This window comes from Diabrotica undecimpunctata, chromosome 8 (assembly GCF_040954645.1).
Source record: "Diabrotica undecimpunctata isolate CICGRU chromosome 8, icDiaUnde3, whole genome shotgun sequence".
Lineage (NCBI taxonomy): Eukaryota > Metazoa > Arthropoda > Insecta > Coleoptera > Chrysomelidae > Diabrotica > Diabrotica undecimpunctata.
The window spans coordinates 45,028,736-45,045,710 of record NC_092810.1 but is presented as its reverse complement, the minus strand read 5'-3'; the positions used below and the strand labels follow the sequence as shown (position 1 = coordinate 45,045,710).

Here is a 16,975-nt window from a genome sequence, read left to right as displayed (position 1 = left end):
TGAATCAGAAGATGGGATTGCTGTAAATGGCCAACTTATAAACAATATTATATATGCAGACGATTCAGTGTTGCTGGCAGATAGTGCGCAGGGGCTCCGAAGGATGACTGATAACGTTGTAGAAGCCTGTAACACATTCGGCCTAAAACTAAATTGGAAGAAGACAAAAATAATGATCATTAGTAAGAACACTAACATAAACGCCCAAATTATAATAGGCGATACACCGTTAGGAAAAATGGAAAAAATATGCTATTTTGGCTGTAATATTAAGGATAGTTGGGATCACAGCTACGAAATAAAAACTCGTATTGAAAAATCCAGAAGCTCTTTTAACAGCCCTAAGAAGATTATCTGCAACTAATCTTTAAGTATCAAAATATGCATAAGAATTCTTAGATGTTACTTCTTTAGTGTCCTCCTTTACGGAGTAGAAAGCTGGAGCCTTACAGAAGATGCCATAAAACGATTAGAGGCATTTGAAAGTGCTACCGAGGTATGTTGAGGGTATCATATATACAATACACAAGTAACATAACTGTTCTCCAAAGGCTAAGAAACGACAAAGAAATTAAGAAATTATTAACACCATAAAAAACAGAAAATTTGATTATTTCGGTTACATCCTGCGTAATGATAAATACCGACTTCTACAGTTCATTCTACAAGGCAAGATTGAGGGTAAGAGAGGCCCTGGACGTAGACGTATATGCTGGCTGACCAATCTTAGGAAGTAGACTGTTCTAACGTCAACTGATATATTTCGAGCTGCTGTGAATAGAATAAAATGGGTCAATGTGGTCGCCAACATTTCTAGAGGATAGGCACATTTAGAAGAAGAAGAAGAACAAGAAAGAACATAATAGATCTGCTGAATATGAAGAGCAATTTGAACAAACTTTCAGTAAAGAACGCTCACTGTTGAATACGGAACCCAACCGTTCGAGGCTGAAATCCAGGAAAAACTTCCTGCGTTGTATATAAGTCGATCCTCCAGAAAACTACTCACCATTTCAAATAAAGAGGCCGTCCGATATTAGTCTTGACTGGGTAACATTAAATCGTATTACAATTGCTTATCATTAGCTTAAAGATCGAGAGAATCAAGAAGCTGCAAAATACTAATTAATATTATGCCCAAGATGTTTCTCATCATGTACCGTCAACGACCTGTGGTTGGTTAGCGATGTAGAATCGACATGGCTCGTTATTGAGCAGAGAATTTCAAGTAGATTAAAATTATTACAAAAATCAGATAATTGCATATAATGAGACATAGTAGATAGAGGCTTAAGAATATACGATACTGGAGAGGTTTCGGGTCAAACGATTTTTCAAAGAGAAAAATTTGTCAACATACATTCGATACCAGAAGGTCTTGAGGAAGAATGTACCATAGAACTGATTTATATTCAGATTAAAGTGCCATTAAAATACCTCCTGCAATAATTTCTGATATTACGTAATATTAAATTAAACGTTGGGATTTTGCAGATGAGTATTAATCATGTCAAAAGCCATATGTACAACAAAAAAGTAAGTACAGTTCATAAAACGCTTCATAAATAATGCAAATTCTATTTTTATTTACGTTTACTATTGCGTTCAATTTCAACGTTGACACGCCATATCAAACTCAGAAATGTTTGAGAATGAATAATATAGGCATTTGGAAGTAAGATAGTAATTTTTAATGGCAAAGTTACGTTACATTTTATTTAAATAAACTAATAGCTTATCAATATTTTTAATTTCTACAGACGTAGCGTACTTAACATACTAATTACTTCCTAAGTAGTTAAATTTTGGCGACCGTGACATTAGTCGAGGCGTCCATAATTATTTGGATGTTAGACAAAAATACCGTATAACTTTAAATTAATTAAATACTTGTTTTTGATACATTATGAAACTCTTTTGTTAACATAATTCATTGTTAGATAATGAGAAAAATGAGGTATTTTGTTGTTTTGGCGAATTACGCTTTCTTTGGCGATTTATATCGACAAGAACATAGTTCAATGTTAAGGGTCGAAGTTCAAAGTGAAGGCACTAAAATCTAATGATACCTGAATGTTTGCAAAAATTCGTAAAAAATTAAATACAAAAAATGTATAAGCCTCAAACTTAGCTCTTCTTAGGTTTATATCATACTCACTGTATTCTATCGACTAAGGTGCAGCCTCCCCTACATAATCGTTCTTGACATGATTGACATGATTAATACTCAACTGCAAAATCCCAACGTTTAATTTAATATTACGTAATATCAGAAATGATTGCTGAAGGTATTTTAATGGCACTTTAATCTGAATATAAATCAGTTCTATGGTACCTTCTTCCTCAAGACCTTCTTGAACCAAATGTATGTTGACAAATTTTTCTCTTTGAAAAATCGTTTGACCCGAAACCTCTATAGTATCGTATATTCTTAAGCCTCTATCTACTATGTCTCATTATATGCAATTATCTGATTTTTGTAATAATTTTAATCTACTTGAAATTCTCTGCTCAGTAACGAGCCATGTTGATTCTACATCGCTAACCAACCACAGGTCGTTGACGGTACATGATGAGAAACATCTTGGGCATAATATTAATTAGTATTTTGCAGCTTCTTCTTTATTTTCTCGATCTTTAAGCTATTGATAAGCAATTGTAATACGATTTAATGTTACCCAGTTCTTCCAGTCAAGACTAATATCGGACGTCCTCTTTATTTGAAATGGTGAGTAGTTTTCTGGTGGATCGACTTATATACAACGCAGGAAGTTTTTCCTGGATTTCAGCCTCGAACGGTTGGGTTCTGTATTCAGGGTTGGGTTATTCAGCAGATCTCTTAAGTTCTTTCTTGTTCTTCTTCTTCTTCTAAATGTGCATATCTCTAGAAATGTTGGCGACCACATTGACCCATCTTATTCTATTCACAGTAGCTCGAAATATATCAGTTGACGTTAGAACAGTCCACTTCCTAAGATTGGCCAGCCAGGATATACATCTACGTCCAGGGCCTCTCTTACCCTCAATCTTGCCTTGTAGAATCAACTGTAGAAGTCGGTATTTATCATTACGCAGGATTTGGCCGAAATAAGCAAATTTTCTGTTCTTTATGGTGTTAATAATTTCTTTGTCTTTTCTTAGCTTTTGGAGAATATTTATGTTACTTGTGTATTGAATATATGTGACCCTCAATATACGTCGGTAGCACCACATTTCAAATGCCTCTAATCAATCAAGGCTCCAGCTTTCTACTCCGTAAGGGAGGACACTAAAGACGTAACATCTAAGAATTCTTATGCGTATATTGATACTTAAAAATAAGTTGCAGAGAATCTTCCTAAGGCTGTTAAAAGAGCTTCTGGCTTTTTTAATACAAGTTTTTATTTCTTATCTGTGATCCCAAGTATCCTTAATATTACAGCCCAAATAGCATATTTTTTTCCATTTTTCCGAACGGTGTATCGCCTATTATAATTTGGGCGTTTATGTTAGTGTTCTTACTAATGATCATTATTTTTGTCTTCTTCCAATTTAGTTTTAGGCCGAATATGTTACAGGCTTCTACAACGTTATCAGTCATCCTTCGGAGCTCCTGCGCACTATCTGCCAGCAACACTGTATCGTCTGCATATCTAATTTTGTTTATAAGTTGGCCATTTACAGCAATCCCATCTTCTGATTCATCCAAGGCCTCTCTAAAGATGTTTTTAGAGTATATGTTAAATATTGCCGTTGACAATATGCAACTAACTCCTTTTTCGACTATTAAGATCTCAGACAGTTCATTTTCTAATCGTACTGTTGCTTTTTGTTGGAGATATAAGTTTGAGATCAGTTTTGATGTGTTAAGGATATCGATTAGTTTCCCATGTGAGACTTTATCAAATGCCTTCTCAAAATCAATTAAACATGCATACACATCGCAGTTGACATCCCTGGCTCTCTGTATTAGAACTTGCAAACTAAAAAGAGCTTCCCTTAGTTCTTTAGGTGATAGGAAACCTACTGCCTTCTACAAAAGGTTGAGTGATGCAGGCTTCATACATCCGATTACTATTATACATGTCTCATTGAAGTCTATATCAACTTTTCTTGCATAGGCTGATCGATTCTAGACTGAGTAGTCATTCTCTCCCATTGAAAAACACATTGTCTATGCTGGTATTCTCATTGTGTCAGAGATTGCGCTCCAACTATTTTAAGATAGATATTTTCTTAGTAGGGCATTTCTTGTAAACTTTTTGTCTAGCTTTATAACAGTGATGGTATTTAAATGTTAAAAGATCTATCCAACATAACTGCAAGGTATTTAAGTTTGTCAGTGTAGGCCTTTTTCCTCTCATGTGAGTTGTAGTTGCCACCTCGCATTTCTTGTATGTAGATGGAAGACGCTTACCTGTGTTTTTGAGACATTCGGTTTTAGGTAGTTAAGATATTGAAGTTCTTCGATTTTACCGCAATGTACCAGGTAAGCAGTATAAAAAAAGTGTCTTGCGCTTTCTGTTATTTGCCGGTCATTTGTATGTATATTGAACAGAGATGGAACATGCTATTTTTTATCTCTTTATCTGCTCTTCTTACCATGTAGCATACCGTAAAATCTCCTATTCTGCAGTGTGGACTCTACGACCTTCATTTGGTACAGGTCTTTTAGTGTATTATATATTTTACCTAGCAGTTTTTTGTGGTTCACGAGATCGTAAGTAACTGTTAATCAATCATTGCGACATTGTTTATCTTTCTATTTTCAAAACCCCCGTCAATAAACTCTGAAACTCGCAATTTTTGTAGGCGACTTTTAGTTTTCCTTTTGGACGTTTCTTAATTCGGTATATCACATAATTATTTTTTATAACTTTCTATTTATTTTCAATCTGTAATAATATTACAATAAAAAATTTAAGTAAAAATCCTTTATAAAAGGTATATATAAATTAAAAACCCAAACGGGCTATGTCATGAAGACAAAACGTTTTCGGAAACCATGTTCCAACATCAGTGTCCTAAAAAGTATTATTTACTTTTCAGGACGCTGTAGCAGTCTGTAACACTTTAATTAAAAAGAACATGAAGTTAAAATTATGACCAAGGTTAATACAAAATGTGGTTAATACTTACTAGGTATACATGTTTTGAGCCACTAAATATCAGGGCAAAAACCCGTTAAAATTTATCTATTACAATTTGGTTTACATTATTTGGTATTATATTTTATGATGTTAGAGTTACCAGTGGATATGGTAACATGGCGACGTATGGCTCTACATGAAGTTGCTGGTCCTGAGACGAAGTGTCTACGAGGACTTGATGATAGCAACTGATTTTAATGACAAAATTGACATGTTAGGTCGAAAGTTCGAACAAAGCAGTCATTGTAAGTTATTGTCTGTGTTTAAATATGACAAAAGCCATCTGTTGGGGTAAATCGCTTGTTTGGATAACTCGCTTGCGTAAAACTGATACACTAGTAGACTTTATCTTTATTAAAACAAACAAATATCTCGTTACAAAAACTATTTTTACGCTCAACATTAAATCTGTTTCTAACTTCATTGTCTTCTTCTTTTTTCATCTGCTGTCACTTTTCAACTAAAGATGTGGATAACTGCACCCACTCTCACCGACAACTGCACTTCATGTTTTAATTCTCCGTAACATACCGGCCGCCTTGAAACGTGTTAACACTTTCAACTATGTCCTGTGCTTCAGTCGGTAATATACAAAGTTTTAATACGGGTCGTTTAAACATTTTATTGTTTATGCGGACTGTTACCACTCGCACTACTCCATCAGTTCCTGGATGAACTTGTTCGATCTTAGCCATTGGTCAACTTAGGGTTGGAGTCTGTTCATCTATCACTAGGACAATATCTCCTGGTTGGATGCTCCTCTCGGAATGTTGTTTCCACTTGCTTCTGATTTGTAGTTCAGCAAGATATTCTCTCTTCCATCTTCTCCAAAAATGCTGGAGAATTTTTTGTAATCGCTCGAAACGCTTGAGACGATTTTCTGGTATCTGACTGACATCTCTGTCTGGCAGCAAAACTAAACTTCTGTTTAGTGAAAAAGGTGAGCGGGAGTCAAAGGATTTAACTGATCAGGAGAGGATGTTATAGGGCATAAAGGACGTGAATTAAGAATTTATTCGACCTGAACCAGTACTGTGTGAAATTCTTCTAGATTTAATTGTGCTTCTTCCACAACCCTCTTAAAATGAAATTTAAAACTCTTAACTCCGGCTTCCCAGATGCCTCCGAAATTTGGCGCTCTGGAAGGTATAAAATGCCAATCTATTCCTCGGTGAAGTAACTATTGAATTCTTCCGATATCGCTTGGTTTTTAAGAAAGTTATTAAGACTTTGTAGTTCCTTTTTTGCACCTACATATGTTTTTCCATTATCTGAATAAACCTTACCTGGTTTTCCACGTCTGCTCACAAATCGTCTAAAAGCAGCTAAAAAACAAGCAGTGGTTAGATCAGATGTACAAATATACATACATAGCTTTTTATTAATTTAGAACCTCTAGTCAATTGATCTTTTAACAAAAACGAAACAGCGAAATCCGTTCCTATATTAATGCAAGGTAAATATTGTTTTATTCTTGTAGCTGGTAATTCTCCCATAATGTAATTACCAGGTATAGGTTTTGCTCTAATGCATGAGATACAGTTCTTGACAATTCCCTTGCAAATATTACGTCCAGATATTGGCCAAAACCTTTCTAGAATCGAATCCAACAACATAGTTGGCCCACAATGCATCAATCGTTGATGCTCAGATTTTAAAATTAAACGTGTTAGTACATGTTTAGGTGACAAAATTGTTGGATATTTTTTATTGTATTCGTAGGTTGACTTCTGCCACCCACTCGGATAATACCATTCTCTTAGAATGGGTTCAAAGATAATAAGGTACTATTGCGTTTTAATCTTAAACCCTTACTTAATCTTTCAAAGTCTTCAGGAAAAGACTCCTTTTGTGCCACGGTTACTAATATGTCGAGTGCGTCTCTTAATTCATTACTAGTAAATAAGCCCACTCTTTTTTCCTTATCGCATAAATCCTTCACCTTTACCCTTAGTTGACAATTGAATATAAATCTCGCAATATACGCTGTTACTCGAATCAGTTAATTCAAATTTGAAAAACGTGTGAACAAATTAAAACTATCAATTAATATTGAGTGATAAGCAGTAGCCTTTTGCTCTGGTAAGTCTTCAAAATTTAGGATTTTACTAGATATAAATTCTTTTAGATCATTTGTAGTTAGCCGGCTAGGACCATTCTACCACAAATTTGACATAAGTATCTCATAAACGCTCATACCACTAGAGACGAGATCCGCGGAATTTTGATCAGTCATGATAATGCTATCTGTGGATCCGAATAAAAATAGCACTTATCATACTTAATTTGTAAATCCTTTATGGTTCTCTGTATCAGCTGTGCTAATAGCAACGAAGCACAGAGCTCTAATCGCGGTATAGTTAATAACGTTTTAACTGGTGCTACTCTGGATTTTGAACATAAAAGTTTGGATATATACTGGCCTGATTTAACTTTACACCTAATATATATACAACAACCATAAGCCTTTTGGCTAGCATCGTCAAATCCATGCAATTCCACAGATACATACGTAGACACTGACCATTCTGGGTATGGTAAGATAAGTAATCTTCATTAAGTCGTCCTTCAAATTCAACTATACATTAACTATTTCTTCGGGAAGATTCTCATCCCAATCGAACCGCCCGTGCCATAGTGATTGCATTAATAATTTCAAAACTATTACAATAGGACCGAGTAGACCTAGAGGGTCAAAAATCTGCGAAATAGACGACAATATAACGCGTTTCGTGATAGCTTGGTAAGTTTTAAATACTGGCAAGGAATATTTTATGGAATCAGATTCAGAGTCCCAGAATATCCCTAATGTCTTGTTCGTCTCTCCATTGTTTATATTTAAGACACTTGATTCCAAGCTCGTATCTACTTGGAATTTTGTCAATAATCGTCTTTTGTTACATAGCCATTTCCTGAGTTGAAATCCTGCACTCGCTAAAATGGATGTCACTTGAGCTTGTAAAGTCAGTAATTCATGCTCACTATTTGCTCCTTCTAGATAATCATCCATACAGAAAGACCTTTTTATCGATTCAGTCGCTTTAGGATTACTTTTTTCATGTTCACTTGCTAATTGTGTTAGACAGCGTACAGCTAAATAAGGAGCTGAAGCCGTACCGTACGTCACTGTGTTCAGCTGATAACATTTTAAGTCGTTGGCTGCGTTTTGTCTCCAAAATATTCTCTGTAGTTTACGTTGTTCGGGAGATACGTGAATCATTCGATACATCTTTGATATATCTGCAGTCATAACAAATTGATACTTTCGAAACCGGAGAACTATTGAAAAAAGATCATTTTGCAAGGTCGGTCCCACACATTGTACCTCATTAAGAGACAGACCAGATTCCGATTTCATTGAAGCATCAAATACTACTCGAACACGTGTAGTTTTATTTGTTTTGCGAATAACTGCATGATGAGGCATATAGTAAGCTAATTGTTGCTCTCGTTCTTCATCAATCGCACTCATATGTCCCGATTGTAAGTACTCTTGCATAAACATATCATAATCGCGTTTTAGCTCGAGATTTTTTAAGAGCCTACTTTCTTGTGAAAAATATCTTTGTAACGGGATTTCTTGTGAAAAATATCTTTGTAAAGCACTCTTACGTGAATTACCTAGATCTGTTAAATTTTCCTTAAATGGAATCGATACAATGAATTTATTGTCCGCTGATCGCTTGAATGTATTTTTGAAATACGTTTCGCAATATTGCTCTTCTTCTGAAATAATCGTTTTTACACTAGAATGAACATCTTCTATCTCCCAGAATTTCAACAGTATTTTATCAATAGCCTGCTCCTGGCTCAACTCGCTGGAAAAATTGCTAGCATGCGTTTCTACCTGGCTAGACGTTGAGCTTATCACGCCGCCCAAGATCCATCCTAATTTTGTCTCTTGTAGAACAATTTTGCTATCTTCTAATTGAATCCTGTCCAATTGTAATATTTCCCAGAATACAGATGATCCTATTAACAGGTCAATTTCTCTCGCTCGATTGTAAGTATGGTCAGCCAATTTAATATCCTTTGGTATTTTTAAAATGTTTTTATTAAATGAGGTGGTAGGTAGCTTGTCGGTAATATTTTCTAACACTAAACAATCTATAATTGAATTGAAATCGCTTGTACAAGAAGATATATTTAGCTTTACTTGATAATTTAACTTGGATATCGCTTGCTCTACTCCTATTATTTTAAAATTAACCGACTCCATACTTATATTTAATTTTTCACAAAATCTTGTTACAAAGTTGCTTTGTGATCCATTGTCTAACAGAGCCCTACACTCATGTACATTGCCTTGGCTGTCCTTAATATTGACCAAGGCTGTTGACAGAAGCACTTGTGATGTCATAATTTTCTCGCTAAAACAAGTATGACTACTTTCTACTTGTGTAATGTTATGATTTTCACATGTACTTTGTAATGTTTGATTGTCGTTGTTAATAGTTCTACAATTATCGCTAGATTGTTTATGAATATTATGTAGAAGACTGTTATGTCAACCTCCGCAAGCTTTACAACCTGAATGCCTACAACTCATAATGTCATGTCCTGGTCTCAAACAATTCTTACATATATTTAATTTACGAATCTCAGGTAACCGCATAGCTGGGGATAAGTTTAAAAACTTTCCCCATCGAAAAATAGTATGTTTTCCTTTACAAAAATAACAAGTTACCGCACCTGATACCGATTGACAAGTACTTACAAATGCATTTCTTTTATTGTTATTGAATTTGTTATTAAAACCTTAACTTAACTTAAATTCTTTTGTATTATCATGAACTACATTTGAAACTTTAAGCTTCTCTAATAATTCACATCTTTGTTTTAAGAATTTATTAAAATCAATCATTGTCGGCAAATCGCCCTCAATTCTAAATAGTTCCCATTCTCTATGAGTATATTTATCTAACTTGTTAGTAAACAAATAAATCAATAACCTATCCCACATGTTTACATTCTCTCCTAAAACTTGCAATGCTAGCAAATTCTTAGTGAAGCTATCATAAAATGATCTCAAACTTACATGACTTTCTTTTTGTATAACAGGATATTCAATGACTATGAATTAATAAACTCGTTTGATCATACCTATCTTTTAACAAATCCCAAGCTATTATATAATTATTCTCGGAAACTGAAATTATTTCTATAAGCCCTAATGCTTCATCACTCAAACATGATCGTAAATAATAAAATTTTTGAATATTAGACAATGTATTATCGTCAACTATAGTAGAAACCCTCAATTCAGAAGAGTGATTTCATAGTTTAAACGCCGAATATCCTCAAATGTAAATGTACACAGCGGCCCTCGAAAACTGCCTATTTTCTCGATTGCAATTTGCGTTTCCTCATAAGAAATTACAGAATATATAAAGTAGTATATTTATTTGTGCTTCTCTATAGTAGACTTGACCAGAAGTTGTCGTACAGTGTAGCCAAATCTTGTTCACAAGTAGTAATTATGGTCATACAAAACCTGTATTCTTCCACGCAGCGATTATTACCGTCATAAAAATACCAAAAAACGTGATTTTTTCAATAGTAAAAATTAAGCACAAAATTGTAATAAAATAAATTTTATTTATATGTTCCGTTTCGTTACGTATTTAAATTTATAAAATAAAAATCGATATTTTAAAACATTATTTTTCAATCTTTTGGCAATGTTGGAATTAGCGAGGGAACTCTGTTTTACAATTCGGATCCAGACATGCAGTAAAACTAGTTTTTATTATTTTTTGCCGAAGAAATGAACGAAGAAAACATTGGTGTTTCTATGGGTAAATAGTGCATGTGTTTTTGTGAGTATATTTTATGTGATAAGTTTGTAAACTTATTGTTGTCAATACTGTTTTATCAATACTGTATTGTAGTATTGATAAAACGTGTTATTGATAATAAGAGTGTTATAGTTTGTCGTTTTATAGCAAATATTTAGTTATATTCTTTGAAATTATTGTATATATAGTATATATCCAGATTATTGAAATACGATGGACGAAAAACCGAGTTGTTCCAAGAGAAGACAGCAAAATTCTGATGTTGATTCCAAGAATGAAAAGCCGCAAAAGAGACGGAAAATGTTAACGTCCGAAGAGAAGGTAATGATACGAAACGTTTATAAAGGAATTGTCGGCAGAAAAATGGCATTAAACGTTAGCCAAGCGGTCGACATTTGTAGCAGTTTAACAAAAGTATCCGTTAGCTGTATTTATCGTGTACTTAAAAATACATCGGAAAATAAAAAGCAAGAAAAAGGTAAAACTAGAGGTAGGAAAAGCATTGTTTTGGATGACGAGACAAGGAATATTATACGTCGAAAAATTCATTCATTTTATTTTCGGAGTGAAATTCCAACACTGAAAAAAATTTCTCAAGAGCTCGAAAATGATGACTCTTTACCCAAGATATCTCGTAGGGTCTTAATCAGGACCATGCACGAAATGAACTTTCGATACGTAAAACGCAACAGAAAAAGTATGCTATTAGAAAAAAATGAAATTATTCTGTGGAGAAGAAAATATTTAGAAGAAATACGAAAAATTCGCAGCACTGGATGCAAATATTTGGATGAAACCTGGATTAACGAAGATCATACAGTTGGAAAAGTTTGGCAAGATTTAAATGTAAAAAGTAAACGCGAAGCATTTATAGAAGGCTGGTCTACAGGATTAAAGGCTCCATCAGGAAAGGGACGGCGTTTAATCATCACCCATATAGGAAGTGATACAGGGTTCCTTGATGATGGTTTGCTTCAATTTGAGTCGAAAAAAACAGGTGATTATCATGAAGAAATGACTTCTGAAGTATTTGAGCGCTGGTTTAAGAGAATCTTACCAAAATTGGACTCTGGGTCTGTGGTTGTTATGGACAATGCGCCATATCATAGCCGCAGACTAGAACAATTACCGACGACGGCATGGCGGAAAAGGAGAATTCAAGAATGGCTTACAGAAAAGGGGATTGCATACGAAGAATCAATGCTCAAAATTCAACTACTTGACATTGCACGGTTAAGGAAAAGTGAATATCTTAAATATGTTGTGGATGAAACTGCAAAAGATGATGGTGTTAAAGTTCTGCGTCCACTACCTTATCATTGCGAACTTAATCCCATTGAACTTATCTGGGCGCAAGTGAAAGGAGAAGTAGCACGCAATAACAAAACGTTCAAATTAAACGAAGTTAAGGAACTTTTGATTCAAGCAATCGTCCATGTAACTCCAGAGAAATGGGCTAAATGTATAGGCCACATAATTAAAGAAGAATATCGTATGTGGCAACTTGACACTCGTGTCGAAGTTTTACTAGAGCCAATTATAATTACACCAGGTGAAGATAATGACAGCGATAGCAGCACTGCATCTTCAGATTTAGACAGCGAATAATATTTTTTAATAGTTTAGTAGGAACATCAGCATAAAAAAACCAAAAACAAAAAAAAAAAAACGAGAAGAACATAGTAAGTGTGTATAGTGTTTGTGTTAGAATAGAACAATGTTCTGTTACATCCAAAATTATTTTTATTTTGTTTTTATAGAATTTATTTTGTTTTATAGGATTTTATTTTGTTTTGTTTTATACTGTTTAAAGTGTTTTGTTTATTTTATTTAATGGGAAAATATGGCTCTTGGCGAACACCCATTTAAAAAAAAGTAACGCGCCACAAGACATACCTCTCGGGTGGTGTGGAAACTGTCTTAAAATTTGTTTTAAAAACATTTCATTGTGTAACTCTTTAAGGGCGGGTCACGTCAAAAGACGTTTTAGCGTAACTTCCGCGGCAACCGGGTGGCATCAGTAAGCTTTCTGCAAAATTACTTGTTTTTTATAGCTTTTTGTTTGTGGCATTCTGTATTTTTAGGAGACAGTAGGGAATAAGCCACAAAATATTTATTCATAGGTTTAATTTACTGACGTTTCGATCTCTATATAAAGAGATCGTTTTCAAATATACAAATGATAGCAATATTTATTTTTTTTGTGGCTTTTTGCTTGTGGCATTCCGTATTTTTAGGGAGAATGTTGGAAATAAGCCACAATACATCTATTTACATGTTTATTTTACTGACGTTTCGATCTCTATTACAGAGACCGTTTTTAAAGTTAAGAAAAAAAAAAAGAAAATAATATAAGAATATATAAATATATAATAATAAACAAATAAAATAAATATAACTATAATTTATATCTTTGAAAACGGTCTTTGGATATAGAGATTGAAACTTCAGTAAAAACCAGATAAATATATTGTGGCCTATTTTGAACAATAATATTTAAACAATATAATATAATTTAGATTATATTATACTGTTTGCATTCAGGTTGTAAAGCTTGCGGAGGTCGACATAACAGTCTTCTACATGTCGATAGTTCTAGGTATACTAGGGCATCTAGCGATAATTAAAGGGAAATAATATTCATAAACAATCTAGCGATAATTGTAGAACTATTAACAACGACAATCGAACATTACAAAATACATGTGAAAATCATAACAATACACAAGTAGAAAGTAGTTATACTTATTTTAGCGAGAAAATTATGACATTACAAGTGCTTCTGTCAACAGCCTTGGTCAATATTAAGGACAGCCAAGAAAATGTACATGAGTGTAGGGCTCTGTTAGACAATGGATCACAAAGCAACTTTGTAACAAGCAGATTTTGTGAAAAATTAAATATAAGTATGGAGTCGGTTAATTTTAAAATAATAGGAGTAGGGCAAGCGATATCCAAGTTAAATAATCGAGTGAAGCTAAATATATCTTCTTGTACAAGCGATTTCAATTCAATTATTGATTGTTTAGTGTTAGAAAATATTACCGACAAGCTACCTACCACCTCATTTAATAAAAACATTATACATTACATACATTATTAAATTGGCTGACCATACTTACAATCGAGCGAGAGAAATTGATCTGTTAGTAGGATCGTCTGTATTCTGGGAAATATTACAATTGGACAGGATTCAATTAGAAGATAGCAAAATTGTTCTAAAAGAGACAAAATTAGGATGGATCTTGGGCGGCGTGATAAGCTTGACGTCTAGCCAGGTAGAAAAGCATGCTAGCAATTTTTCCAGCGAGTTGAGCCAGGAGCAGGCTACTGATAAAATATTGTTGAAATTCTGGGAGATAGATGTTCATTCTAGTGTAAAACCGATTCTTTCAGAAGAAGAGCAATATTGCGAAACGTATTTCAAAGATACATTCAAGCGATCAGCGGACAATAAATTCATTGTATCGATTCCATTTAAGGAAAATTTAACAGATCTAGGTGATTCACGTAAGAGTGCTTTACAAAGATATTTTTCACAAGAAAGTAGGCTCTTAATAAATCTCGAGCTAAAACCCGATTATGATATGTTTATGCAAGAGTACTTACAATCGGGACATATGAGTGCGATTGATGAAGAAGGATAGCAACAATTAGCTTACTATATGCCTCATCATGCAGTTGTTCGCGAAACAATTAAAACTACACGTGTTCGAGTAGTATTTGATGCTTCAATGAAATCAGAATCCCGTCTGTCTCTTAATGAGGTTAAGAGGTTAAAACGTTATTAACTATACCGCGATTAGAGCTATGTGCTTCGCTGCTATTAGCACAGCTGGCACAGAGAACAATAAAGGAATTACAAATTAAGTTTGATAAGTGCTATTTTTATTCGGATTCACAGATAGTATTATCATGGATAAAAGGTCCAGCTAGTAAGTGGAAATTATTTGTGGCAAATCGTGTAAATGAAATTCAGCAACTAACAGATGTGAGTGATTGGTATTATGTAGCGACTGATGAAAATCCCGCGGATCTCATCTCTAGGGGTACGAGCGTTGATGAGATACTTATGTCAAATTTGTGGTGGAATGGTCCTAGTTGACTAACTACAAATGATCTAAAAGAATTTATATCTAGTAAAATCCTAAATTTTGAAGGCTTACCAGAGCAAAAGGCTACTGCTCATCACTCAATATTAATTGATAATTTTAATTTGTTCACACATTTTTCAAATTTGAATAAACTTATTCGAGTAACAGCGTATATTGCGAGATTTATATTCAATTGTCAATTAAGGCTAAAGGTGAAAGATTTATGCGATAAGGAAAAAAGAGTGGGCTTATTTACTAGTAATGAATTAAGAGACGCACTCGACATATTAGTAACCTTGGCACAAAACGAGTTTTTTCCTGAAGACTTTGAAAGATTAAGTAAGGGTTTAAGATTGAAACGTAATAGTACCTTATTATGTTTGAACCCATTTTTAGAGAATGGTATTATCCGAGTGGGTGGCCGGTTGCAGAAGTCAACCTACGAATACGATAAAAAATATCCAATAATTTTGTCACCTAAACATGTACTAACACGTTTAATTTTAAAATCTGAGCATCAACGATTGATGCATTGTGGGCCAACTATGTTGTTGGCTTCGATTCGGGAAAGGTTTTGGCCAATATCTTTACGTAATATTTGCAAGGGAATTGTAAGGAACTGTATCTCATGCATTAGAGCAAAACCTATACCTGGTAATTTCATTATGGGAGAATTACCAGCTACACGAATAACACAATATTTACCTTTCATTAATATAGGAACGGATTTCGCTGGTCCGTTTTTGTTAAAAGATCGATTGACTAGAGGTTCTAAATTAATAAAAAGCTATGTATGTATATTTGTATATTTGTCGACAAAGGCTGTGCACCTAGAGGTTACATCTGATCTAACCACTGCTTGTTTTCTAGCTGCTTTTAGACGATTTGTGAGCAGACGTGTAAAATCAGGTAAGGTTTATTCAGATAATGGAAATACATATGTAGGTGCAAAAAAGGAAGTACAAAGTCTTGATAACTTTCTCAAAAATCAAGCGATATCGGAAGAATTTAATAGTTACTTCACCGAGCAAGGAGTAGATTGGCATTTCATACCTTCCAGAGCGCCAAATTTCGGAGGGATCTGGGAAGCCGGGGTTAAGAGTTTTAAATTTCATTTTAAGAGGGTTGTGGGAGAAGCACATTTAAATCTAGAAGAATTTCACACAGTACTAGTTCAAGTCGAATCAATGCTTAATTCACGTCCTTTATCCCTATAACATCCTCTCCTGATCAGTTAAATCCTTTGACTCCCGCTCACCTTCTTCTGAGAAGAAGTTTAGTTTCGCTGCCAGACAGAGATGTCAGTCAGATACCAGAAAATCGTCTCAAGCGGTTCGAGCAATTACAAAAAATTTTCCAGCATTTTTGTAGAAAATGGAAGAGAGAATATCTTGCTGAACTACAAATCAGAGGCAAGTGGAAACAACATTCCGAGAGAACCATCCAACCAGGAGATAATGTCCTAATGATAGATGAACAGACTCCAACCCCAAGTTGGCCAATGGCTAAGGTCTATTAAAACTTTGTATATTACCGACTGAAGCACAGGACATAGTTGAAAGTGTTAACACGTTTCAAGGCGGCCGTTATGTTACGGAGAATTAAAACTTAAGTGCAGTTGTCGGTGAGAGTGGGTGCAGTTGTCCACACCTTTAGTTGAGAAGTGACAGCAGATGAAAAAAGAAGAAGACAATGAAGTTAGAAACAGATTTAATTTGAGCGTAAAAATAATTCGTGTAATGAAATTTTTGTAAGTTTCTTTTAAATAACAATAAAGTCTACTAGTGTATCAGTTTTACGAGAACATTAAATATAGGGATCAAACCTGAAGTGTAGGTTAAATAGAAAGGAGTGGGGAAAGATAGAGATTTTGATCTATTGAGAAGAGGTTTTGGAGTGAACTAAGGAAGACGAATAATTGACGAACGAATAATGATAAATGTAAATCTTTATT

At 34.2% G+C, this 16,975-nt stretch overlaps 3 protein-coding genes across 3 annotated transcripts in view; 2 read left to right on the top strand and 1 right to left on the bottom strand.

The window, feature by feature from the left end:
• LOC140448794 (uncharacterized) overlaps window positions 1-16,975 on the top strand; it is an 853,042-nt gene that overhangs the window by 91,211 nt on the left and 744,856 nt on the right. The gene's annotated exons all lie outside the window — the stretch shown is intronic.
• On the bottom strand, window positions 7,708-9,489 carry LOC140448798 (uncharacterized). Its single transcript, XM_072541915.1, has one exon. It carries the CDS (start codon window positions 9,487-9,489, stop codon window positions 7,708-7,710), a length of 1,782 nt encoding a protein of 593 aa, XP_072398016.1.
• LOC140448797 (uncharacterized) lies at window positions 15,687-16,238 on the top strand. The gene has a single exon (XM_072541914.1). It carries the CDS (start codon window positions 15,687-15,689, stop codon window positions 16,236-16,238), a length of 552 nt encoding a protein of 183 aa, XP_072398015.1.

Bases quoted from the DNA above. Each gene is read 5' to 3' on its own strand.
- LOC140448798 (XM_072541915.1), bottom strand. From the start codon at position 9,489: ATGACATCACAAGTGCTTCTGTCAACAGCCTTGGTCAATATTAAGGAC.
- LOC140448797 (XM_072541914.1), top strand. From the start codon at position 15,687: ATGGGAGAATTACCAGCTACACGAATAACACAATATTTACCTTTCATT.